Source organism: Sebastes umbrosus, chromosome 22 (genome assembly GCF_015220745.1).
Source record: "Sebastes umbrosus isolate fSebUmb1 chromosome 22, fSebUmb1.pri, whole genome shotgun sequence".
NCBI classification, from domain to species: Eukaryota; Metazoa; Chordata; class Actinopteri; order Perciformes; family Sebastidae; genus Sebastes; species Sebastes umbrosus.
Window position 1 is genome coordinate 15,520,583 of NC_051290.1, and position 27,010 is coordinate 15,547,592.

General features: G+C 41.6%; 3 protein-coding genes across 3 annotated transcripts; 2 read left to right on the forward strand and 1 right to left on the reverse strand.

Annotated features, from left to right (window-relative positions):
* Positions 1 to 1,201: 1,201 nt before the first annotated feature.
* Positions 1,202 to 7,679, forward strand: LOC119481661. The gene is made up of 20 exons (XM_037758783.1): positions 1,202 to 1,229; positions 1,408 to 1,415; positions 1,594 to 1,646; positions 2,389 to 2,478; positions 2,599 to 2,723; positions 2,804 to 2,950; positions 3,107 to 3,157; positions 3,321 to 3,494; positions 3,603 to 3,699; positions 3,797 to 4,014; positions 4,470 to 4,623; positions 5,362 to 5,567; positions 5,650 to 5,767; positions 5,842 to 6,056; positions 6,185 to 6,302; positions 6,383 to 6,552; positions 6,642 to 6,739; positions 6,809 to 6,936; positions 7,048 to 7,098; positions 7,566 to 7,679. Exons 4-20 carry the CDS (start codon positions 2,457 to 2,459, stop codon positions 7,661 to 7,663), a joined length of 2,190 nt encoding a protein of 729 aa, XP_037614711.1. The 5' UTR covers positions 1,202 to 1,229; positions 1,408 to 1,415; positions 1,594 to 1,646; positions 2,389 to 2,456; the 3' UTR covers positions 7,664 to 7,679.
* Positions 7,680 to 8,729: 1,050 nt separating this feature from the next.
* Positions 8,730 to 24,165, forward strand: LOC119481652. Its single transcript, XM_037758770.1, is given in 21 exon segments — positions 8,730 to 8,868; positions 8,955 to 9,010; positions 9,088 to 9,177; positions 9,311 to 9,438; positions 9,531 to 9,671; positions 9,749 to 9,820; positions 9,906 to 9,969; positions 9,972 to 10,075; positions 10,154 to 10,250; positions 10,333 to 10,550; positions 10,763 to 10,913; positions 10,983 to 11,191; positions 11,298 to 11,415; positions 11,496 to 11,701; positions 11,785 to 11,849; positions 11,851 to 11,894; positions 11,975 to 12,147; positions 23,448 to 23,533; positions 23,612 to 23,727; positions 23,818 to 23,964; positions 24,049 to 24,165. Coding segments are annotated over 21 exon segments (2,367 nt in total). The 5' UTR covers positions 8,730 to 8,845; the 3' UTR covers positions 24,108 to 24,165.
* On the reverse strand, positions 15,764 to 19,854 carry LOC119481653. Its single transcript, XM_037758771.1, has 19 exons — positions 19,694 to 19,854; positions 19,554 to 19,609; positions 19,386 to 19,475; positions 19,125 to 19,252; positions 18,907 to 19,047; positions 18,764 to 18,835; positions 18,481 to 18,651; positions 18,304 to 18,400; positions 18,004 to 18,221; positions 17,775 to 17,925; positions 17,499 to 17,707; positions 17,276 to 17,393; positions 16,993 to 17,198; positions 16,791 to 16,908; positions 16,536 to 16,708; positions 16,347 to 16,444; positions 16,150 to 16,268; positions 15,941 to 16,075; positions 15,764 to 15,864 (listed from the first exon to the last, which is right to left on the reverse strand). Exons 1-19 carry the CDS (start codon positions 19,714 to 19,716, stop codon positions 15,818 to 15,820), a joined length of 2,370 nt encoding a protein of 789 aa, XP_037614699.1. The 5' UTR covers positions 19,717 to 19,854; the 3' UTR covers positions 15,764 to 15,817.
* Positions 24,166 to 27,010: the final 2,845 nt, after the last annotated feature.

Below are 27,010 nucleotides of genomic sequence, written 5' to 3' on the forward strand. Positions count from 1 at the left end.
ATAACTAATTGTACAATAAATATAGGCATTAATAAATGTGTTTACAAATGTATTTTTAAATGATGTACTTATTGATTGTTTTATGGTGTTTTTGTAAATCCTTTTTAAATTTGAACTATTTATTGATGGATTAATATTTCATTTGTAAATTCTTTTCATAATTCTTCTTTTTATTGCCCTTTAAAATGTCAAATAATTAAATAATTGTAATTTTTGACCATTTATTCATAGATTAATAAATTAATTTGTAAACACATTTATTTAGTTATTAATCAATTAATAACTAAATACTTTTGAAATAAAGTATTAATAAAAATGTTGACAGTTTATTAATGTATTTACATCATGATTTATTTCTTGAAGAAGAAGAAGAACCATACATCCATGGAGAAGGAGAAGAAGAAGAAGCAGGAGGAGGAGGAGGAGAAGGAGGAGGAGGAGGAGAAGAAGAAGAAGGAGGAGGAGGAGGAAAAGAAAAAGAAGAAGGAGGAGGAGGAGGAGGTGAATGAGGAGGAGGAGTAAAAGAAGAAGAAGAAGAATAGGAAGAAGAAGAAGAAGAGGAGGAGAAGGAGGAGGAGGAGAAGAAGAAGAAGAGGAAGGAGGAAGAAGAGGAGGAGGAGGAGGAGAAGGAGGAGGAGAAGAAGAAGAAGAGGAAAAAGAAGAGGAAGGAGGAGGAAGAGGAGGAGGAGGAGGAGAAGGAGGAAGAGAAGAAGAAGAAGAAGAAGAAGGAGGAGGAGGAGGAGGAGGAGGAGAAGAGGAGGAAGGAGGAGGAGAAGAAGAAGAAGAAGGAGGAATAAAAAAGAAGAAGAAGAGGAAGGAGGAGGAGAAGGTGAAGAAGAAGAAGCAGAAGAAGAAGAGGAAGGAGGAAGAGAAGAAGAAGAACAAGAAGAAGAAGAAGAAGAAGAGGAAGGAGAAGGAGAAGGTGAAGAAGAAGAAGCAGAAGAAGAAGAGGAAGGAGGAGGAGAAGGAGAAGAAGAAGAAAAAGAAGAAGAAGAAGAAGAAGAAGAAGAAGAAGGAGGAGGAGCAGGAGGAGGAGGAGGAGGAGAAGAAGAAGAAGAAGAAGAAGAAGAAGAAGAAGAAGAGGAAGGAGAAGGAGAAGAAGAAGAAGAAGAAGAAGAAAAGAAGAGGGGAAGGAGGAGAAGAAGAAGAAAAGAAGGAGGAGGAGGAGGAGGAGGAGAAGAAGAAGAAGAAGAAGAAGAAGAAGCCATGTCTGTGCACTGGGTGTCGCTGTAAGACTGCATTTTATATTCAGAGCCTCAGTCACTTTCTTCAACTCTTTACATAAATGCCTCGTATAAATATCAGTGGATAGTTTTTGCTAATGAACTTTGAGGTTAATTATAAAGTGACAGTAAAGATGAAGGCCAAAGAAAACGGAAGTTGTGTGTTAATTAGCTTCTCAATCAGCCTAACAGGTGAGTCTGTCAACATGGCGACATGTCTGAAGGTAAACAGGACTGACAGCTCTCAAACCGAGTCATGTAGTGGTATTTTGTGTGGGTATGTTTCTAAGAGAGAGAGGTAAAAGCATGCTTTTTTAAAGTGTAAACTTTAAAGCCTCATGCAAAGTTAATTGTTGCTGTATTGTTTCAGTGTGGTGTTGCTGCTCGCCTCATCTCTCTGTGTCTCCAGTCCAGCACCAACAGGTGAGACCAGTTTAGAAACACTGAGTGGTAACATAAAGATAAAATAACTTACCTGCTGTGTCATCATATATCATAGTGAACTCTTGTGGGTGTCCTTCAGGAGACTCTAGTGGCTTCCAGGCAAAGACTGGATATTACTTTCTGCCAAGCCAATAAAATGTTATTCTTTCAATTCAATATATTTCTCACAGATTAAATGTCTCTCTGTTTATATGTCAGGGGAAATACCTTTATCACTGTTTAGAGAGTCTGGAGTGATATATACAGGATATGGAGGTCTACATAGCAAATACTGTTCTACAGTACTGTTATTGTATTACTACCTCTATTGTCTAATAAGAACAGTTCTTTGTACCATATGCATGTATAGGGCATGGTGAAATAAGTACTACAGTAATGGTATTTTTATGAGATCAAATTGTGCAAAAGTACCCATAAAGTAATCAAGTTTATGGTCAAATCAATGAATTATGTCCCACTGCTATGCAACCACCAAACCGGTGTATTAACAGATTAACTGTATACAAAAATGTATTAATTTTGTTGGAATCATTCATTTTGACAACAAACAGCCTTGCTGCATGTATTTTTCAGTGTAATGAAGAAGGCCCAGGGTACTACACTGAAACATCTGAAGCACCTAATCTCAGTTTAATGCATTTTTAAAATTCAAATAACCCTTTACAAAATACATTTGTTTTGGAATTAGTTCTGAATTGATGCCATTCTTGATATTTTCCAGGAACGTTTCAGACCAAATGTCTTGAACGCCACTTTTGGCTTTCTGTCAAGTCCAGCTTCCTCGGCCCGATGACCCGTTTTCACTTTGAAGGTGTGTTTCTTTATCCACCTTGAGAAAATCAGTACCAGAGAAGCTCTTAGTAGATGGAAATGATTGCTTTCTGCTTAGGTAAACCACACTTGTTGATGACTTTTTACTGTAAACCACCAGATCAGCATGGACTCCACTTCCTGTCTGATCAGGAGGCCTCGCTCTGTGGTTACACCGTCCTAATCAATGATGTTGGAGACCTGGTGTTTCGTGCCTCCTTCCTGGCCTGTCACGTCCACAGCAAGGTAGATTTTTCTAAACTTTTTAATGCTTTGATATGTTGAATTTATTAACAACACACTATTTTTGTGTGTCTACTCTGCAGAGAGGCGCAGACTATCACCTGCGTCTTTGGTTTGTGAACCTGCAGGCTGATGGGAAGGTGGCGGCGGCGTATCCCTTCCAGCTCCACTGCTCACTCCGGGGGCGTTGGAGCACCAGAGAGATCGTCTGTGAAGAAAACTATATGGAGGTGAATTACTAACCTGCAGAGTTATGTCATCACATTCACACTAACTCTTAAAGAGAGTCTAATTTAGATGGTTAACTTTTCTGAACACGTGCTAGGGCCGAGGGAAGATTTAAGCAATTTGTGAAGGTATATCAAGCCTCGTCTTTTCCTCTCTAGGTGTCCATCCAGCAGCCTATCCTGCCCATTACATCCAAAAATGGGAAGAAGGTTAGTAAATGGCATATGTCCAGAGATGTATTTGTTTTTATTACTCTGCATTTATTTTCACAATCATAATGCAGAGTTCCTAAGATAAGAAATAGTATAAATATACGTTTTTAAATGATGTTCTGCTCTATAGCTTCACAAACACCTCTTTGTCACTGAGCAGGGAGCTGAGGAGACAGACGTGGCCGTGATGTTCCACAGAGACGACCTGCCGCCAGAGGAAGCGAGGGTCTTGTCCCTGACGGAGGCTGCCTCTCTGGGCTACCACATCTCACTACGTGGCTCTCACCTCCTCCTCCGCTGTCTCTACTCCTCCCCTCTCTCATACTTTGTCAAGGTACTCAGATATGATATTCTTTACTCTACTGATAAGGCCTGCATATTCAGTGTGAAAGTCTTGCTTTCAGTGTTTTACTGGATGCTGTGTGTGGGTGTTTTTTCCCAGGAGAGGGGAGTGGATGTAGAGATTGTCAGAGCAACCATCCTGTACCGACTCCAGAGCAACTTCCTAGCTGTTGACATCACTGTTGCCTGTGCTCTGAGTTAGTACTTTTTTATCAGTATTACATTATTGTGCAACGGTTAAGTACCAGAGTGAAATGTCTCCTTGCTCTGTCCCCTTTCTCCCCCCCACCCTAGATGAGGCTTCAGCAGATGGGACTGACCTGCTGTGGACTGTTCCTTATATTCTGTCTGCGTTAGTCCACGGTCAGTTCAGGGACAGAGGCATGAGGATGGAAGTGGACGGCCGGGATCTGAGTGAGTCTGAACATAAAGAGAGAGGATACAAGATCGGCCTGCAGGACGGGACAGTGGAGGTCAGGATCCCTTTAGGAGCCCATGGTGGACACGTTAAGGTATACAAATAAGATGTGCGTCCGCCTGGTCCATTGAATGCGATCTCTAAGGAATGCCTGGAGAGAATTTCTTCAAATTTGGTACAAACGTACACTTGGACTCTAGGATGAACTGATTTGATTTTGGAGGTCAAAGGTCAAGGTCACTGTGACCTCACAAAACCCGTTTTTGTCCATAACTCAAGATGTCATAAGCTAATTATGACAATTTCACACAAATGTTTAATAGGAGGTCAAAGGTCAAGGTCACTGTGACCTCATGAAATACGTCCATGACATTTTGGACATGGATGTAAGCTGCAACTTGACTGGTTGGCGGAGGCGTACAACCGAGAGGCGGTAATTCTAGTTGTGAAATGTTTAAATCTATTGAAATCGATTGAACAGCTGCAAAAATAACTGTTTGCAAAGTGTTCTGAGTGATGTGGGTTTATGTGTTGCTGTAATTCTCCCAGAGTGGTGTTGTGAGGGGACAGTACAGTCAGTCCATGTCAGTGGATCTGTTCTTCATGAGTCAGTGGGAGGACGAGCGCTGGCCTCTCACACAGCATCGCTCCTTCAGGCTCGTCAAGACTCCTCTCATCCCACAAATCCCAGTCTTCACCAACAGTAAGGCTGCCTTAGGCAATGTTAACTTGTTTCTTTATGTATATTTAATTGATAAAAAGAGTAAAAAAATACAGATTGTGCAGCAGGGCTGGGTGATAATTCAGTATCCTTTTAACAGAGCGAGGTAAGATGTGGCTAAATATTGACTTTAAAATAAAAATGCTGCACTTTTCCCTCCTTTTACAGTATCATAATAACGTGAACATCCTGTCTATCACGTTACAAAATTGCAAAATTAAGAATTTCAAGCAAAATGTCATTAAAAAATTAAAAAGAAAATGTTTATTTTACACATTTAAAGAATTTTGTCTCATAAAATAATAACACATTTCATTGCATTGGACATCAATGTCATCATTGCAGTTGGTATATCATGATGTATATCACTGTCAGACAAATACTCTTTTTAATATTGTGATGTTAGAAACTAATATTCCATTTAAGATGTCTCCAAAACATTAAATTACCTTTACCTTGCAATTTTTGTCTCCATGTTCTCTTCTAAAATGTTATTTTTATTATATTCTTATTTTAGTTCTATATACCTCTTATTTATTTCTTTTATTTCCTCTATTTATCTGTACTATAGCAACATCCAAATTTCCTGCTGGAGATCAATAAAGGTTTATCTTATCTTTAAAAACAGAAAATAAACATTGGAGGTTGTTTCAGATAAAGGGTACATTTTTAACGTTAATCTCAAATAAATGTTGAACTGGAGTCTTCTCTTCTCCACAGACACATTCCCATCTGAGGGATTGTTCTCCGTCACTTTAGGCGTCTTTGCGCCGGATGTTTCCCTCGAGAAGGTGACAGTAATTGGCGGCGGTGACCTTTTAACCTGGACCCAGAGTGACACAGACGTCCTCAGCGTCCTCCACTCCAACGGGAGCCACTCCTACCAGCTCCGTTACCTGTTGTCACACCCAAACATAATCCCAGAGGTGAGATTAACCAACACTGAGCTGTTTTTATTATGTGTAGAAGTTCAAAAAATATCTGAAACAACCTGCTGTCTGATCCCAGTATATAGGTGATGGCTATGAGATGTACAGCCTCTCTTTCACCTTCACTCTTAACATCTCACCCAGTGGAGAGGTATTTTACCATCACGCCACTATAGAGCATAGTGTTGATTACGCAGGTGAGTTATTAATTCAGACCAGTTGGTGCAGCTTAAATCAATATACTGATGATTCCCTATCGACCCCGGTGCAGCTCCAGGTTCCCCAAAACTGGAGGGGAAGTGCACAGAGAGCAGCCTGCTGGTGCTGCTGCACCACGGGGCCCAGACGGAGCTGCAGTGGGAGCTCTTCCTCGGAGCTCGCAAGCTGGACTGGGACCTGGTGGAGATGGGTGGGTTCGTGGTGGAGGCGGATGAGGACTACTTGACTGTGGAGATCCCCCTCTACAGCCCTGGGATGAACTATGTGGTGATCAATCAAATGTGTTCCACTTGATGTAACATTTACTCTTTCTGTAGTGGATAATTCAGCTGCTGCTTTACATTAGCATCATCCTCATATAATACACGTAATGCTCCTTTTCTCTTCCCATGCAGGAGCTGACATTGCAGGGTCTCGTCTCTGGAGTGGAAGTGTCTGTTGTGGACGCAGAGTCTCTGAAAGTGGAGGACAGTCTTGTCCATGAATGCACCTTTCCTGTTAGAGAACTACTAGGTAACCACCACAAGCTCAAACTGAAGCATGACATGTTTTAGTTTATAATAATGTCGACACTCGCAGTGTTTCTCTGACAGCGTGTTTGCCAGAAGGGAGGATGGTGGCAGTAGTCGACACCACCCACACCATCCCGCCCACTCCCCCCAACCGGACCACCTTATTGGACCCCAGTTGTGTTCCCATGGAGACGGACAGCGCCAGAGCCCTGTTCAGCTTCAGCCTGGACTCCTGTGGGACGACTGTAACCGTGAGATACTTTAATTAATCTAAATTCACACAGAAAATGTGCTTTCTCTGGCCTCTTTTCTGATCTCTTCATTTATTCTCTTTCCTCAGACTGATGGGAATGTTCTCGTTTATGAAAACCAGATCAGTTATGCTCAAGACTTTCTGCCTCTGGATGATCCTCTCATACACAGAGATTCTCCTTACAGGTGAGAAACATACATACTGTTACGTATCTGTCTTTAAACCAGTGTTGATATAAGTCTTGTCTGTTTTAGGCTGACAATTCAATGTCGCTACCCAGCGAACCAGAGTAGTACTCTCGCTATCCAGCACCCTTTGAACTCCTCTCTGGACCTTTCACCCATGCCAGTCAAACGCACACGCAGGGAAGCTGCAAACACAGGTCTGTGTGTGTAAAACTGTGACTTCAGTTAGTATTTAAAAGATGTACAAGTCGATCTGCAACTCGTATTTGATATTAACTATGTAAATGTGCGATTTGTTTTCCAATCAGACCAAAGGAAATGGAGAGTGAATTTGGAGGGATGGCAAAACCTTCGTCCAGGTAGTGAAACTTTATTTAAACTGTATGTAAATCTTTTTTTTTATGATATATTTTTATTAACAAAAATAAATTAATGAATGGATATACAATAATAAATAAAACATATCAGTCCCATGTGTTAGAAGCCCCAATTGGTGGCATAGGTAGGGAGAGAGTGAGCCCTGAGCGTGGCCATATGCACGAAACTCCACCTATTACGAATGACACTGTTACAGTAATATACAGACCCACCACTAATTATAAGGATAACAAGACATACAGATTCTGTAGACTTCTCAAGCTTAAGAAAGAACATCACATCTTTAAGCCGTGTAGAGAAGAGGTGATGCTGTGTAAATCATTGTTATCACTGTACTAAATGTTCTACACAAATCTACTTTTTAGTGTATTGAAACTGAAATGGAGAGATTCATATAATTGACAATAAGTAACACGATGTTTAACTTCTTGTCTCCTCTTTTCTGGAGTTTCAGTGTGGATCACATGGACGCTTGTCTCCATTCTGCTGCTGCTGACGCTCTGCACACGGATCTCTGCATACTTGTCCTGTAAATTAAATAAATGAACACTGTTTTATTTTACTTTTTTATTATTAGGCTTTTGTTGTAAGTTATGTTATGTATTTTCTCTTCAGTGATTATCCTGACAAGATATGAGAAATTAAAAGAAAAAGTACTGTTTCTTTATGTAAACATGTAATCCACTCTGGGACTTAGTTAAATTATTCTGGCATTGTCAACATCAGGTATCTACTACTGAAATAGCCTATTGGTGCTTTTTATAAAAGTTTTACTTTTGTGCCCACAACTGAAATTTTTAGTTTTCTTTTGTGGCTCCATTATATATTTGAAAAAAAAAAAAAAACAGTAGTCCCATGTGCCCAAATAATAGATATACAGTAGTATAAGTAAATGGCTGTATCTCAGAAACTACAAGGAGCTCAATCAAGTATTTGGTATCTATGAACTCATAACAAGTTGAATACTAAAGATATGCACACATGTGCAGTGTTAACAAATATTTCACGAAGAAAACATTTGATAAACACAATGTTAGCGTTTTTCCAAATTTTTCAGAAATCCTGATTTTAACTATAAATAAAAGTGTGATTTTTCATGTGATCTAAAAAAATCAAAGTCGTACTGTTAAATACTTGCCCAAAGTATGTTTGTACCAAATTTCAAGACTTTTGACCAATCAGAACAAATGTTATGGCATTTTTCCTGATCATACTAAATATAGTCTCTGTTCACAGATGGGTTAAATAGCAGGGCCAGTGATCATGTGTTAATGAAGGTGAACCAGTGAGAAACCTGAACCTGATGAGCTGTAGTAGACCTTTTTAAAGACATGACATTTTCATGTCATAGCAGGTTGAATGAATAACATTAATAACGTCTGCAGTCATGTTTGGCGTTCTAGTTCACGGGCCCTGATGTTAAACATGCTGCTTACATATAAATGAGCCGTCGTTAATGTCATTTGTTACACCTGTGCTCTCCTGCTGTGAAACCACTGATTGAGAGCCAGTTTGATTGCTAACGAGCTACACGTGTCTGTAACAACTCAGGGCCTCTGATTGGTCGGTGAATAAACTGACTATAAAAGCTGGTGTAGCAGACAGCAGCACATATTGTGCCAGTTTGTCCAGGACATACATCAAGCAAGTGTTTCACTTCAGCTTGTATTGGTTTGCAGGTGTAGTTTGCTAGCAGCTAGGCTAGCTTTAGACACTGCCAACACTTCAATGGCTTTTGGGTTTTTCCTTGGGTAAGAGGTTTTAAGGATCATTTAGAAGCTGTTAGTTGACATTAGTGCACCTGTAAGTTTGTAATTTATATATTTTTGTCTGACAGTGTGACTTTGCTCCTGTCTGTTTGGGCAACAGCAAAATGTCATCATATTCCTGATGGTAAGAATAAAAAAATGTCTGTTTGAACACATGCCTTGGCACATTATATTCAGATGTGAACTTGTTTGTTCATGCAGAAGCTCTTCAAATGGAGTGTCGTGATCGTTACGTCAGGATCGCTGTTGATCTCTCCTACACTGGGCCGGCTCCTCATTTTGAGGCCGTTGGTAAGTCCTGCACAGCTTGAAATCAAGACTCTAATCAAAGTCACCCAGTGTGGCCTGATAATGAAGCTCATACTGTTATTTGATGGGTGCAGGGACATGTTGGGTCTAATACCTAATGCTGTTTCTCTTCCAGATGCAACAGGCGTGTATGCCATCACTGAGCAGTATGCAGCTCAGTGTGGCTACACTGTCAGTGTTCGCCCTCAACCGGGCCACGTGGAACTCCGAGCCTCTTACTTCAGCTGTCACACCGACAACAAGGTGCCTACAAATTGCATAAAAAAAACAGTTTTTGCTTTATTTAGCCACACAATTTCCCCACAACCTTTCATTCTACTGGATATATATTTCAGGATGATGAGGTCTTCATGTTCAATTTCAACCTGATTGTGACACACGAAGGAGAGGAGGACCCCTATGCTTTGAACAAGACCTGTACTCCCTCTCTCCCCTGGTCTCCCAGAGAGGTCACCTGTGAGGCCAACTACATGGAGGTAAGCTTGGGTTACATCGTGTAATATTATTCTGAGAATTTTTTTTTAAATGTTTGCTAACCCTGGTTTCTCTGTAGGTGTCTGTCAGGAGTGAAGTCACCTGTCCATCTGAGACAAAGAAAGATGACTGGGATGCTGCTCTAAAACCTGTAGGTTTCAACTTGAGCAGTTGATCTTGTCACCTTTATGTGTAGCTGGAATAATGATGCGTACGAATGTATATCTCCCCTCTAGGCTTATACCTCAACTGCCTCAGACTGGCAGGTGATTATGCACAGAGATGGGAAGAAGTTGACACCATGAGCCTCACTGAAGCTCATGAGCAGGGATATATGTTTGACTTAACCCATGGAAGGCTGGTGTTTCGTACTCCGTATGGACAGCCTGACTCATTCAGCACTGAGGTAAACCACTGATTCATAAATTCTTGTTTTGTAGCGCATTTAGTCCAAAGCAGGTTTTGATTTTGAGTCTCTCTCCAGGTGACTGGTGTTCCAGTAGAGGTGGTCCATGCAACTCTGTTCTCCAGACAAAGCTGGGTTGTCCTCATGGTGGACCTGGTGGCTGCTTGCTCCATGTGTCAGTATTACCATCTTTTAGGCTTCTTTTTCCCCCTTTACAAACAACAAATAAAGCTATATTACTGGTGTAATGTCCGCAGATGACGGATCGTATGACAACAGTGGCTACATGATGTGGACGACTCCTGTGGCGCTGCACCCGCTGGTGTCTGGTCTACACGAGACGCAGGTCAACATTGGTCTCTCTGGTGAACTTGTGAAGCAGGCAGTTGCAGAGGAGCGAGGCTACATTGTGGAGAAGCACAACGCCACAGTCCAGATCGGCATCCCCTATAATGCTGAAGGAGGATACAGGAAGGTCAGGAGGCACTGATGTAACAAGCTGCAATTGACAGTTTGAATGTATGTGCAGCATTGAAAGCATTCAGGCTCCTCGCATGTTTAAATTGGCATTTAATCTTTCATGAGACTTACATTTTTAGGGGATTTTTTTATCTAGTTGCACACTTGCAAGCCAAATTTATGAACAGTTCGACATGACCTTTTCTCCTGATAGATTTTGTTTTCCAGAGCATTGTGTCTGGCGGCCTCTACGAGTACTACGTATTTGATCTCTACTTGGAGCAAATCTCGGTGGATGAGGATCAAGTTGACACCAGAATTCGCTTCCACAGGACACTGACTACTCCCATGCTGCCATGTGCTGTTTTCACTGAAAACAGTAAGTCTATTAACAAACAACACTTTATCATTTTGATGCAACCATAATCTGAATGGCTTTTTGTTGCAGGAACAGTTCCTGAGGAGCGCACGTTCACGGTCTACCTCGGAGACGTCCCTGAAGACGTCGAGTTGGCTGCTGTTCGTCTGAATGGATACGAATGTACAGTTCCATTTACAGATACAAGCAGTCACACCATCACAAAAGTAGTTCATCCCAACAACACACATGGCTACACTCTGAAGGTGCCTTTTGATGACCCTGTTGTCATGCAGCAGGTAAAGGTCTTTGATTTATTTGTCCAGTTGTATCTTCAGATGTCCTGCTGGTTCATACATGGAAACTTCATCCTGCTTGGCTCAGCTGGTATTTTCTGTTTCCTAGTTCTCTAAAGAAGACGCAGCAATTCAGTACAGTCTGGATATCAACTACACACTGACAGTTCTGCCTGAAAACGAGCCTTTTTACCACCTTTCATCAGTCATGGCATTAACTGATGTCTGTAAGTCACAAACCTTATTTTTAAACTTGGTCAAACCTACGTGTGTGTGAAGCAGAGTTAAACATTGTTGTATTTGATAGCTCCTCCAGTCTTTGATGCCGTCTGCTCTGAGTCTGGCATCCGCTTCAAACTGGGCCACCGGCCTTTTGACTACCTGTGGGAGATCAGTATCTGCTCAGAGCTGCTGACATCAGAGCTGGCAGCCCAGCACGGCTACATCATGAGCAACGACAGCCAGAGTCTGCTGCTCGAGGTGCCGCTCTTCTCTCACGGCTACGAGTACAAGGTGAGAGGAGACTTACTGGTTGCATCAACTCTTTATTATGATGAGTTGTTTTGAGCAATGACTAAGCTGCATGTGTTTTATAGGATGTTACTTTGAATGGATTCTTTGGCACCTTCGAGATCGCCGTGCGGGATCATGAAACATCGGAGCTCAACTATCAAGACTTGTCCGTTCTCTACGACTGAACTCATCAGTAAGAACTTCTGTTTTTTAATGTAACAGCAGGTGTGGTCTCCATATAGTTGACACAAGTACTAAAACCTCTTTCTCTAGTGTGTTCGACTGATGGGAGGATGACTGTGGTGGCTGACTTGTCTCTGGTCATCCCAAGTGGAGGAGATCCTGCTAGAGTCAACCTGCTGGACAAATACTGTGGACCCAAAGAGACGGACGCCACCAGGGCTCTGTTCTCTTTTCCACTCAACACCTGTGAATCCACAATCGAGGTACTGCTACTTTCTAATGTAACTGTTATACAGTTCAAATTATTCCACAAAATGCCATTTACATGTGGCAACATGAGTGTGCCTGCACCAAAAATCCATGCTCTGTTTCTCCAGCTCAGCAAAGAGTATGTGACGTATGAAAACGAGATTTTCTTCAGCAAGAAGTTGCGCGCTCTGAAAAATCCAGCAGACTCCAGCAATGATATTGACAGGTATGTCTTCAACCTCAACTCTTTTGGCCATTTACCCCTCCCTCACCTACTTATGAATGTATCCCTCTTGTCTTGCAGGGTGACAGTGCAGTGTACATATCCTCTGGCTGGACTGTTTCGCCTCTTCTCAGTGTACAGGTTTGAGTCGGACAAGGCTGGTGTCGGTCGTATTGTGCATTCTGCGCACTCCACTGAAGGTAGGTGGTTCACCTGCTGACCTGAATGAACCACATCATTCAATATATCACGACATTTGACTATCTGTTTTGTCTCTACTTTAGGTCTACAGAGTCCCACCATCGAGCCCACTACAATGCCCACCACCAGAGTCACCAGAAGACCCGTCTCAAGAAGACCTGCTTACCGCCTTCCTGCTCAGTACATCAAAGTATCTGGCTTTCTGAACTCCAAAAAGAAAGGTTGGTTGGTTGCTTATTGGAAATTTGGTTATATTTAATCTTGTTAAATTCTCTTTACAGGAAGATCCTCCCAAGATAAAGTGACTCCATATGTTGGATTGTAAATACATGCATTTTAAATATAAAGTTCAATAAATGATTTCTTAAATACTCTTGACTTGTCATTGAGACTTGAACAAACCAAGTACATACATATGTAGCTCAAACAACCAAAAGCTCAGTAAGGGTGCATATCTTTACATGAGAGCCTGTTTTAACAACTTTTAGAGGTGTTGCACAAATCTAGATATAGCGCAGGATCCTTGAGCTGCTAGGTTGACTCCAACTTGAGGGTTTGAGACTGAAATGTAATGAAACAAATTTATTGGATGTGTGTGACTTAAAGGGGAGCTCTGGTTTTATGGAGTATAAGTTGTGTAAAGCCTCTTGTGGCTACAGAGGAAGCTGTGCTAAATCTGAAATTTGCCTCCAGTGATGTCACTTGTGACTCCCTAACAGTTCACCAGGTCATGCACATTCATAAAACCACCATATTGTTTGAAAAACATATCTACAGCATGTGGGGGTGGTAATCCCTGTAAAAGATGTGATGTGAAGGTCTGATACTGTCAGTAACAAGTGTCTGTAAATTACATAATTTTCCAGGTGACCAATGAGGGAGACATCATCCTTTGTAGTGGCATTTTAAAAATCCTCAGCACAGGATGTCCCTCTCACATTTACAGTCAGTCTGTAGACACATTTTTGTTGCAACCCCCATAACAAGGACTTGAAAATGTGATCTTGAGACCCTGGCACAGTCACAGTTCCTGTGTCTCCATACTCAGATCTGGAGGATTGAATTCTACTAAACCGATGGTTCCACCTCCTGAATGTATTTTACCAGATATTTGTGTGGCTCATTGATGAAGCTTTCAGGTCACCAGCCTATTTGGGAGCAGAGAAGTTAATTTCGAATTCTATGATGGCACTTGTAAAGGGTTTTAACCTTTTGAGGTCCTCTTAGGGAACCCATCAGATACTGAGACACTGTTGTCTTAGGGTTCCCTCAGGTCCTGCCAAAATGGCATCATAGATGTTCAAAATATCTACTTGCAGTATTACCATCCAGCAATTTTTAAAAAAAGATGTGCTTGTAGGAAATAATGCAACTATGGGAATGGCTGGAGACTGGCTTTTCAAGAGGACATACAAGAGACTGATTGGGAACTTGCATGTTTAAAGGCCCCAAATCAATCAATACGAGAATGAAACTATTACAATACAAATGGTTAATGAGAACTTACATTACCCCGGCCAAACTGAACCAATGGTCCCCTGACGTCCCAGACACTTGTACTAAATGTTTAGAAGGAAGGGGTACTCTGTTTCACTGTGTATGGGACTGTCCGAAGGTGAAAAAATACTGGGAAACAATTGTTCAGAATATATCTGAGATTGTTGGAGTGAAGGTGCCTCACCAAGCAAAGATATATTTATACTAGGTATATATCCAGATAACTGTATCATTAACTCAAAACAGTTAATTCTAATTGACTTTGGACTCCTGCAGGCCAGGAGAATGATAGCTTTGTCTTGAAGAAAAATGGATTTACCTTTGATACATGTATGGCTGAGGGAGATGGCATTTTGTGTTGTACTGGAGAGACTTACATACATAACCAGAGGAAAAGCAGCAGAATTTGAAAAAGTGGAAACCTTTTTAGGAGTTTCTTGGACGTCAAGGAAGCACAGTCAAATTGAAACTGCTGTGTGTTGCTGAGTGCTGTTGTTGAAATTGTTGTTTTTTTTGGAGGTATTTATTTATTTTGTCTTTTTGGAGGTATTCATTTATTTTGTCTTATCTTTTATTTTATTTGTTCTTTGTTAGATATGTGAAATACATGAAATGTCATGTCTCTTTGATTACTGTGGAAATTCTGACTAAACATTTCATTGTATAATTTAATTATTAATATTGTTAGTCTGTATGTATGTTTATGTAAAATTCAATAAAAATATTGTTTAAAAACAAACAAACTATGGGACTGGCTGATACAGGGCTCTTGAGCTCAGTTTGTACAAACTCAATTCCTCTCCTTGCGTCTTAGTCCCTCCCACCTGAGATGCGAGCGTAGGAGGCGAGGAAGAGACAAGGAGTTGAGTTTAGGCAACAGGCATTTAACAATGAGATAACTGTCATTTTAAAGCAACATCAATTAAATATGACATGTGGCACAGCTGCAGTATCTGTCCATTTGGTTATACTGCTGTATTTTATGATTTGTCAAATGAGCATAGTGTTTGACAACTTGTTTATTTATTTTTAATTAAATTCCCAATGTGGCAAAATGTGACATGCCTCTTATGTCACCAACAGGTGCCAAATAGACTTGATACACCTGTGCATTCTTGCTCATATCTCCTCTTGCAAGCCTCCTTCAAGTGCACAGAGAGATTTCCAATAGAGAAAGAGCAGACAGTCCACACAATGTGTTCAACCAGGGCCAAAATGTTCCCATATCCTGCATAAGAGCCAAAGCTCTGCCATCATTAATGAAACAGGCAATAAGACCAAGTAAGCACTTCCTGAACTTTTAAGACTTTGAGGTGGTGAAATAAACATCTGAATCTTTAAGTTCTGATGATCTGACTTTGGAAGTTACAGGCAGATTGTTCAGCTGGTACAGTCTCCACATTGAGGCCCATCATGTCAGTCTTGTGGTCACATTCAGACATGTCAGGGCCTGAAGTAGTGACTTGATACAGTAGCTCAAGAATCATGCATTTTTAGATGTGCGCAATGCTAAATTTGCTGAAGTTAAATCAGGCTTTTATTTACTACCTAGACCTGCACTCAAGTAGATCTGCCACAATCCCCAAAAATTCAGAAGTGAAACACTGCCTTCCTATTTTCTCCAGTCATATCAGCTACTCAACCTTGAACAAGTGAGTTCGTCCTTTTCATGTACAGTGTTGGTTCAAGTTTCCAATGACAAGTCAGCATCTTTTAAATACACATATTTATTGATTCATAGTTAAAATACATCATCACACTCCTTAAGATGTGGTAGCATGTACTTTGGATTGTGAAGATCTCCTGGCTCCTGTGAAGAGAATTAAAAGATTTAGGAAAAGACAATTTACTTTCAAATTTTAACCAGGTTTTAATTAGATACTGACCTTTCTTAGGAAGATTCTTTAGAAAGCTGGAGACTTTGATGTACTGAGAAGGAGGGTAGAAATTATGTCGCATTGAAACACGACTTGGGATGCGTCTTGTAGGATACACTGTAGTGGGCTCCATGCTGGGTGGAGCTGGAGTAGAGAACAAAACAGTCAGTGATCTATTCAGAAGGTGGTTTATTCAGGTCAGCAGGTGAACCACCTACCTTCAGTGGAGTGCGCAGAATGCACAATACGGCCAACACCAGCCGCGTCCGACTCAAACCTGTACACTGAGAACAGGCGAAACAGTCCAGCCAGAGGATATGTACACTGCACTGTCACCCTGCAAGACAAGAGCGATACATTCATAAGTAGGTGAGGGAGGGGTAAATGGCCAAAAGAGTTGAGGTTGAAGGCATACCTGTCAATATCATTGCTGGAGTCTGCTGGATTTTTCAGAGTGCGCAACTTCTTGCTGAAGAAAATCTCATTTTCGTACGTCACATACTCCTTGCCGAGCTGGAGAAACAAAGCATGCATTTTTTGAAGCAGGTTGACTCATGTAAAGGTCATTTAACTGTGTAACAGTTACATTAGAAAGCAGCAGTACCTTGATTGTGGATTCACAGGTGTTGAGTGGAAAAGAGAACAGAGCCCTGGTGGCATCCGTCTCTTTGGGGCCACAGTATTTGTCCAGCAGGTTGACTCTAGCAGGATCTCCTCCACTTGGGATGGCCAGAGACAAGTCAGCCACCACAGTCATCCTCCCATCAGTCGAACACACTAGAGAAAAAAGGTTTTAGTACTTGTGTCAACTATATGGAGACCCCACATGCTGTTACATTAAAAAACAGGATGTTCTTACTGATGAGTTCAGTCGTAGAGAACGGACAAGTCTTGATAGTTGAGCTCTTGACCTCTGACGTTTCATGATCCTGCACGACGATCTCGAAGGTGCCAAAGAATCCATTCAAAGTAACATCCTATAAAACACATGCAGCTTAAGTTATTGTTCAAAACAACTCATCATAATAAAGAGTTGATGCAACCAGTAAGTCTCCTCTCACCTTGTACTCGTAGCCGTGAGAGAAGAGCGGCACCTCGAGCAGCAGACTCTGGCTGTCGTTGCTCATGATGTAGCCGTGCTGGGCTGCCAGCTCTGATGTCAGCAGCTCGGAGCAGATACTGATCTCCCACAGGTAGTCAAAAGGCCGGTGGTCCAGTTTGAAGCTGATGCCAGACTCGGAACAGATGGCATCAAAGACTGGAGGAGCTGTCAAACACAACGGGTTACTTTGCTTCACACACACGTAGGATTGACCAAGTTTAAAAATAAGGTTTGTGACTTACAGACATCAGTTAAGGCCATGACTGATGCCAAGTCATAAAAAGGCTCTTTTTCAGGCAGAACTGTCAGTGTGTAGTTGATATCCAGACTGTACTGAATTGCTGCGTCTTCTTTAGAGAACTAGGAAACAGAAAATACCAGCTGAGCCAAGCAGGATGAAGTTTCCATGTATGAACCAGCAGGACATCTGAAGATTGACTGAACAAATAATTCAAAGACCTTTACCTGCTGCATGACAACAGGGTCATCAAAAGGCACCTTCAGAGTGTAGCCATGAATGTTGTTGGGATGAACTACTTTTGTGATCGTGTGACTGCTTGTATCTGTAAATGGAACTGTACATTCGTATCCATTCAGACGAACAGCAGCCAACTCGACGTCTTCAGGGACGTCTCCGAGGTAGACCGTGAACGTGCGCTCCTCTGGAACTGTTCCTGCAATGAAAAGCCATTCAGATTATGGTCGAATTAAAAGGACTAAAGTGTTTGTTAATAGACTTACTGTTTTCAGTGAAAACAGCACATGGCAGCAGGGGAGTAGCCAGTGTCCTGTGAAAGCGAAGTCTGGTGTCAACTTGATCCTCATCCACCGAGATTTGCTCCAAGTAGAGATCAAATACGTAGTACTCGTAGAGGCCGCCAGACACCGCGCTCTGCAAATGGGACAACGTATTCATTAAAGTGTGCTACTAGATCAGAAGTCCCCTCCACATTTTAAGCGGCTTCCTGACCTTCCTGTATCCTCCTTCAGCATTATAGGGGATGCTGATCTGGACTGTGGCGTTGCGTTTCTCCACAATGTAGCCTCGCTCCTCTGCAACTGCCTGCTCCACAAGTTCACCAGAGACACCAACATTGACCTGCGTGTCGTGTAGACCAGACACCAGCGGGTGTAGCGCCTCAGGAGTCACCCACATCATGTAGCCGCTGTTGTCATACGATCCTTCATCTGCGGACATTACACCAGTAATATAGCTTTATTTGTTGTTTGTAAAGGGGGAAAAAGAAGCCTAAAAGATGGTAATACTGACGCATGGAGCAAGCAGCCACCAGGTCCACCATGAGGACAACCCAGCTTTGTCTGGAGAACAGAGTTGCATGGACCACCTCTACTGGAACATCATTCACCTGGAGAGAGAGACTCGAAAATCAAAACCTGCTTTGGACTAAATGTTATACAAGACAGACATTATGCACCAGTGGTTTACCTCAGTGCTGAATGAGTCAAGTTGTCCATACGGAGTACGAAATACCAGCCTTCCATCGGTTAAGTCAAACGCATATCCCTGCTCATGAGCGTCATTAAGGGTCATGGGTGTCGGCTCCTCATCCTCCCTCTGGAACATCACCTGCCAGTCTGAGGCGGCTGAGGTATAAGCCTGGAGAGAATTGAAAGCTCAACATATTAGTACATTAAACAGCCATTGTACTGTATTTGACTAAATGTTAGTCCAGTCCACACATTTCCCCAGAAGGCAACACCAAACATACCGTTTGGACAAACACATCCCAGTCATCCTTCTTTGTCCCAGTTGGACAGGCCACGTCACTCCTCACAGACACCTGCAGAGAAACCAGGGTTAGCAAGCATCTGATATAGTCTTAGTAAGATGTTACAGATGAATTAAGCTCACCTCCATGTAGTTGGCCTCACAGGTGACCTCTCTGGGAGACCAGGGGAGAGAGGGAGTACAGGTCTTGTTGAAAGCATAGGGGTCTTCCTCTCCTTCATGTGTCACAATCAGGTTGAAGTTGAATGTGAACACTTCGTCATCCTAAAAGATGAAAGTAGAAAATCATTATGGCACCTAGTCTGTACAGTAAAACTGTTTTTTATGCAATTTGTAGGCACCTTGTTGTCGGTGTGACAGCTGAAGTAAGAGGCTCGGAGCTCCACATGGCCCGGTTGAGGGCGAACACTGACAGTGTAGCCACACTGAGCTGCATACTGCTCAGTGATGGCGTACATGCCTGTCGCATCTGGAAGAGAAACGGCATTAGTTATTAAACCCAACATGTCCCTGCACCCATCAAATGACAGTATGAGCTTCATTTTCAGGCCACACCGGGTGACTTTGATTAGATTCTTGATTTCAAGCTGTGCAGGACTTACCAACGGCCTCAAAATGAGGAGCCGGCCCAGTGTAGGAGAGATCAACAGCGATCCTCACGTAACGATCACGACACTCCATTTGAAGAGCTTCTGCATGAACAAACAAGTTCACATCTGAATATAATGTACCAAGGCATGTGTTCAAGCAGACATTTTTAATATTCTTACCATCAGGAATATGATGACATTTTGCTGTTGCCCAAACAGACAGGAGCAAGGTCACACTGTCAGACAAAAACATAAATTACAAACATACAGGTGCACTAATGTCAACTAACAAATTGTAAATTACCCTTAAAACCTCTTACCCAACGCAAAACCTAAAAGCCATTGCCACTGAAGTGTTGGCAGTGTCTAAAGCTAGCCTAGCTGCTAGCAAACTACACCTGTTAACCAACACAAGCCAAAGTGAACTATTTGCTTGATGTATGTCCTGGACAAACTGGCACAATATGTGCTGCTGTCTGCTACACCAGCTTTTATAGTCAGTTTATTCACCCATGAGGTTGAAAAACAACTCTAACCTCATCACCTGCACCTGATTGAGAATTGGCTTGATTGCTAATGAGCTACATCGACCAATCAGAGGCCCTCAGTTGTTACAGCCACATGTGTAGCTCGTTAGTAATCAAGCCAGCTTTCAATCAGGTGCAGGTGATGAGGTTAGAGTTGCCTGAGGTTCATGGGTGAATAAACTGACTATTAAAGCTGGTGTAGGAGACAGCAACACATATTGTGTCAGTTTTGCCAGGACATAGTCTAAGCAAGTGGTTCACCTTGGCTTGTGTTGGTTTGCAGGTGTAGTTTGCTAGCAGCTGAGCTAGCTTTAGACACTGCCAACACTTCAGTGGCTATGGCTTTTGGGTTTTGCCTTGGGTAAGAGGTTTTAAGGATCATTTAGAAGCTGTTAGTTGACATTAGTGCACCTCTATGTTTGTAATTTATGTTTTTGTCTTACAAGTGTGACCTTGCTCCTGTCTGTTTGGGCAACTGCTGCAAAATGTCATCATATTTCTGATGGTAAGAATAAAAAAATGTCTGTTTGAATACATGCATTGGCACATATATTCATATGTGAACTTCTTTGTTCATGCAGAAGCTCTTCAAATGGAGTGTCGTGATCGTTACGTCAGGATCGCTGTTGATCTCTCCTACACTGGGCCGGATCCTCATTTTGAGGCCGTTGGTAAGTCCTGCACAGCTTCACTGCTAACTACAACCAGGGGTGGGCTTTAGTTGAAAGTGCACACTCTTGAGCCACAGTCTAACACAGTCCTGTTTAAATGGTCAGATACTTAAATGTATAGCTGAATTATTTCACTGACTAAGGAGTGCAAGAACTGTGTTGGGAGTAGGCAGAGTGAATTTGATTTCTCTTCCAGATGGGACAGGAGTGTATGCCATCACTGAGCAGTATGCAGCTCAGTGTGGCTACAGTATCAGTGTTCTCCCTCTACCGGGCCATGTGGAGCTCCGAGCCTCTTACTTCAGCTGTCACACCGACAACAAGGTGCCTACAAATTGCATGTAAAACTTGACTTTTACTGTACAGATTAGGTGTTGCATCCTGTCATTTTCTACTATATTTCAGGATGACAAAGTGTTCACGTTCAACTTCAACCTGATGGTGCCACATGAAGGAGAGGACTATCCCTATGCTTTCAACAAGACCTGTTCTCCCTCTCTCCCCTGGTCTCCCAGAGAGGTCACCTGTGAGGTCAACTACATGGAGGTAAGCTGCGTTACATCTTGTAATATTATTCTGAGAATTTTCAAATGTTTGCTAACCCTGGTTTCTCTGTAGGTGTCTGTGAGGAGTGAAGTCACCTGTCCAACTGGGATGAATAAAGATGACTGGAATACTGCTCTAAAACCTGTAGGTTTAAAAATCTTGAAATCTCCTTCTGTGCAGTCAAGTTTCACTTTTTTAAGACTTTGAATCTCTTCCCAGACACATAGCTCCACCACTTCAGACTGGCAGGTGATGTTTCAGAGAGATGAGGAGCAGTTACCACCCATGAAGCTCTCTGAAGCTCGTAAGCAGGGATATATGTTTGACTTGACTGATGGAAGGCTGGTGTTTCGTACTCCGTATGGACAACCTGACTCATTCAGCACTGAGGTAAACTACTGATGCATGCTTTTTGTAAAGCATTTAGTCCAAAGCAGGTTTTGATTTCTGAGTCTCTCTACAGGTGAATGGTGTTCCAGTAGAGGTGGTCCATGCAACTCTGTACTCCAGACAAAGCTGGGTTGTCCTCATGGTGGACCTGGTGGCTGCTTGCTCCATGCGTCAGTATTACCATCTTTTATGCTGTGACTTCTTTTTCCTTTAACTGACAAGTAAAGCCATATTATGTCCACAGATGAAGGATCATATGACTACAATGGCGGTTACATGATGTGGGAGACTCCTGAGGCGCTGTACCCGAGTTTTGAAAGCTCACAACTCAACATTGGTCTCTGTGGTGAACTTATGGAGCAGCCAGTTGCAGAGGACCGAGGCTACATTGTGGAGAAGCACAACTCCACAGTTTACCTCAGCATCCCCTATAATGCTGAAGGAGGATACAGGAAGGTCAGGAATGTGTGAATTGTTTGGCTTGTTTTACCTGTACTGTAATTATTCCTTTACAAATTACATTTGTCTGTTTTCAGAGCTTTGTGTCTGGCGAGCTCTACGAGTTTTACCTATTTCATCTCTACTTGGAACAAATCCTGGTGGATGACGACCGTGTAGAAACCAGGCTCCGACTTCACAGGACTTTGGCCACTCCCCTGCTGCCACGCACCGTTGTCACCGAAAACCAAACGGTTCTTGACGAGCGCACGTTCACGGTCTACCTTGGCGACTTCCCCGAAGACGTAGAGTTGGCTGCTGTTAATTTGAACGGACAGGAATGTACACTTCCGTTTACAAACACGTGCAGCCCCAACATCACAAAAGTACTCCATCCCAACAACACTCATGGCTACACTCTGAAGGTGCCTTTTGATGACCCTGTTGTCATGCAGCAGGTAAAAGGTCTTTTTTTTTGTAGTAGTAGTAGACTTGAGTCTTACAACTGTCTCCTGAGCTCAGTGATAATGTTTTGTCTCCTAGATCTCTGAAGATGCAGTTCTTCAGTATGGGCTGGACATCAACTACACACTGACAGTTCTGCCTGAAAACAAGCCTTTTTACCACCTGGCATCAGTCATGGCATTAACTGATGCTTGTAAGTCACTAACATTATTTTGAAACTTCATCAATCCTACTAGTGCATGTGAAGCAGAGTTAAACATTGTGTTGTATTTGGCAGCTCCTCCAGTCTTTGATGCTGTCTGTTCTGAGTCTGGCATCCGCTTCAAACTGGACCACCGGCCTTTTGACTACCTGTGGGAGATCAGTATCTGCTCAGAGCTGCTGACATCAGAGCTGGCAGCCCAGCACGGCTACATCATGAGCAACGACAGCCAGAGTCTGCTGCTCGAGGTGCCGCTCTTCTGTCACGGCTACGAGTACAAGGTGAAAGGAGACTCATTGGAAGCATCAACTCTTTAATGTGTGTTTAAACATGGCGATCACGGACTAAAATGGATGTGTTTTTTTTTATAGAACATTACACTGAAGGACTTCTTTGGCACCTTCGAGATCGTCGTGCGGGATCATGAAACATCAGAGGTCAAGAGCTCAACTATCAAGACTTGTCCGTTCTCTACGACTGAACTAATTCGTAAGAACATCCTGTTTTTTTTAATGTAACAGCAGGTGGGGTCTCCATATAGTTGTACTAAAACACATCTTTCTCTAGTGTGTTCGACTGATGGGAAGCTGACTGTGGTGGCTGACTTGTCTCTGGCCATCCCAAGTGGAGCAGATCCCGCTAGAGTCAACCTGCTGGACAAATACTGTGGACCCAAAGAGATGGATGCCACCAGGGCTCTGTTCTCTTTTTCACTTAACAGCTGTGGATCCACAATCAAGGTACCGCTGCTTCCAAATATCCTTGACAATTCACATTAATTGACAACACATCTGAATGTCCTATAAATGTCACCATTTGCATCTTTTGCCTTCAGCTCACCAGGGAAAATGTGACCTATGAAAATGAGCTTTTCTACAGCAGCAAGAAGTACCTCAGTTTGAATGATGATGCTACTGAGAGGTATGTATCACCATTTATAGTGTGTGAAGTGCTATACAGCATTAGATTGGTAGCTGTAAGTATGGTCTTATCTTACAGGGTGACCATCCAGTGTACATATCCTCTGGCTGGTCTCCATCGCCTCTTCTCGGTGTACAGGTTTGAGTCTGACGAAGCTGGCATCGGCAGCATCATCCACACTCCGCAGCCAGCAGGTACAGTAGTTTGTTAACCTGTTGGATGTGACCGGTTATCACTCAATCATATTGGATTTTGCACACTTCTCCTTTCTTTCTCCACTGTAGGTCTGCAGAGTCCCACCATCAAGCCCACTACAGCACTTAAAACCATGCCTGCTAGACGACCTCTCCCATACATGCATCCCAGCTACCCCCCTGCTCGCTTCATCAAGGTTTCTAGGTATTACAATCTTGTCGGTGGCATGAGAATAGGTGAGAACTCTAACATTTAAAACTCATATTTTAAGAGCTGAAGTCTCACTTTTTGTTAACTTTGTTTTGACCATCTCTTCACAGGAGCACAAGGACCCTTGCAAACTAAAGTAAATGCTTCCCTGATTTTGAAGGAAGTGTAATTTTACATTTTGACCATTTGAAATTTAATAAAGTGGTTTTCTTAAAAAAAAAAAAAAATGTTTCAATTGTATATTTGTCCAACACCTACTACAGACAAATGATGCAGACACAGGAAGTTGTAACTGTACTAATACTGGTATACTTCATTACTCCCACTATATTTCAGAGGGAGATAAAGTACTTCTTACTCCACTACATTATCGGGCAGCTATAGTTGCTAATTGGCTTGCAGATTAAATTTATGTTTTTAGAACAATCGGGTATGAAACTACACTGTAACAGTGAAGTAGTTAAACTTGGCTCTACCTAAGGCACATGGCAACTAGTAATTATTAGTGTTGTAGCAATACCTTGAATATTGCATTTCAGTACCACAGGGGAAAACTGAGGACATACCCATTTTAAATAATGGGTACCTGTATATCAATAATGGAGAATTGAAACAATTTAGAATATTCTGTATCAATACTTGGTTATTTTTGACAACACTAATTATATCCTGTAGTGGATTACAATAGTATTTCTACTTTTACTTAAAACATCTGAATACTACAGTGTAGCCTGATTAATGTTAGGATGATGCACCTGGTCACTTAACTTGGCATGCCATTCAAGAACACTACTAAAGGGGGAATATTTAACCCTCTGAGGCTGACTTTACTGTCTTTCAGAGGCTGTAGCAGGTACAGTTTTAAAGCTACAGTGAAGATCCAGATATAAATATCACCTCTGACCTAAAGATATGAGAATGGGTTCTCTGGGTACCAATGAGTCTCCCCTTTACAGACATGCCCACTTTATGATAATCACATGCAGTTTGGGGCAAAAAACATGCAGTATATTATGTTCACCTATTCTAAAATAGTTTATTTGAATATTTATGCATACTGGGCCTAAACGGTCTTGGAGTTGCATAAATTAGGTATCACTGTAAAGCTGAGACTCTTGTGGATCCAATGAGCCCATGTATGTTATTCCCCATAGTAGCCAATTCATTCTAGTGAGATCATTTTTAGAAATTTGCCCTCACTGTATAAAATGACCTGTGGTGACCGCTAGGATAATCACAGCCTCATGAAACTTTACAGCCACAAACTAGAGACCTAGAGCATTCAGAGGATGGATGGCTTTCCTGGGTTTATTGACAATAAGGGGGTTTCTGAGCAGTTTACACAACAGAAGTGTTCGCCATCCAATCACTGAAAAATGGAATTCATGCAGAAATCTCAAAATGACAAATTGTTTGATACCAAATCAGTGTGGCTTTTTCTATGGTGTTCCTCAAGGTCTTGGTGTCTTAATGTGATATTTTGGAGGGATTATTGATCCTTTTTTATCAATTCTTGAGTGGTAAAAAATGGTTAAATTTAGCACCAAATCTGAGTAACAAATGGTATCAACCCAAAAATTGCTGCAACAATTTATGAGACATAAGTGAGCATGGTAATGACCATCATATACTTCTATCATGTTTTAAGCCCTTTTACACATTCACAATTTATTTTAATTCATTCATGTTAATTTCTGATTTATGACGAGAAGAACTTACTACTGAAATACTACGGAAAAAACAGTCCTCAGAGTTGGGGAACATTGTCAGAGCACCAAAGCAAAGAAGAGCCTGGCTGAGGTTTGCAGAAGACCATAAGGATTGGACCATATCCTTATGGTCCAATCCTGGAGTAAGGTCATCTTCTCTGATGAGTCCAATTTTCAGCTTTTCCCAATACCTGGTCGTCTAATGGTTAGACGGAGACCTGGAGAGGCCTACAAGCCTCAGTGTCTCGCACCTACTGTGAAATTTGGTGGAGGATCGGTGATGATCTGGGGGTGCTTCAGCAAGGCTGGAATCAGGGAGATTTGTCTTTGTGAAGGACGCAGGAATCAAGCCAAAGTACAAAGTTGTCCTGGAAGAAAACTTGCTTCCTTCTGCTCTGACAATGTTCCCCAACTCCGAGGAGTGGTTTTTCCAGCAGGACAATGCCTCATGCCACACCGCCAGGTCAGTGAAGGTGTGGATGAAGGACCCCCAGATCAGGACCCTGTCATGGCCAGCCCAATCTCCAGACCTGAATCCCATTGAAAACCTCTGGAATGTGATCAAGAGGAAGATGGATGGTCACAAGCCCTCAAACAAAGCCTAGCTGCTTGAATTTTTGCGCCAGGAGTGGCATAAAGTCACCCAACAGCAATGTGAAAGACTGGTGGAGCGCATGCCAAGACGCATGAAAGCTGTGATTGTAAATCAAGGTTATTCCACAAAATACTGATTTCTGAACTCTTCCTAAGTTAAAACATTAGTATTGTGTTGTTTAAAAATGAATATGAACTTGTTTTCTTTGCATTATTCCAGATCTGAAAACACTGCATCTTTATTGTTATTTTGACCAGTTTGTCATTTTCTGCAAATAAATTCTCTAAATGACAATATTTTTATTTGGGAGAAATGTCAGTAGTTTATATAATATAACACCAATTTTCATTTTACTCAAACACATACCAATAAATAGTAAAACTGATAATTTTGAAGTGGTCTCTTAATTTTTTCCAGAGCTGTATGTGTGTGTGTGTATAAATATATATATGTGTGTGTATATATATATATGTATAAATAATATATACATGTACATGCATATATATATATATAATATATACACATGTATATGTATATATATGTAAATATAATATATACATATACATACATATATAAATATATATTATATATATATATATGCATATATATATATTGTATATACACGTGTATATGTGTATATATGTATGTATATGTGTATATATATGGAAATGTGTGTGTATATATATGCATATATATACATATATACATATACCTATATGTATATATGTATATATATGTATATGTATATATATACACATATAGGTATAT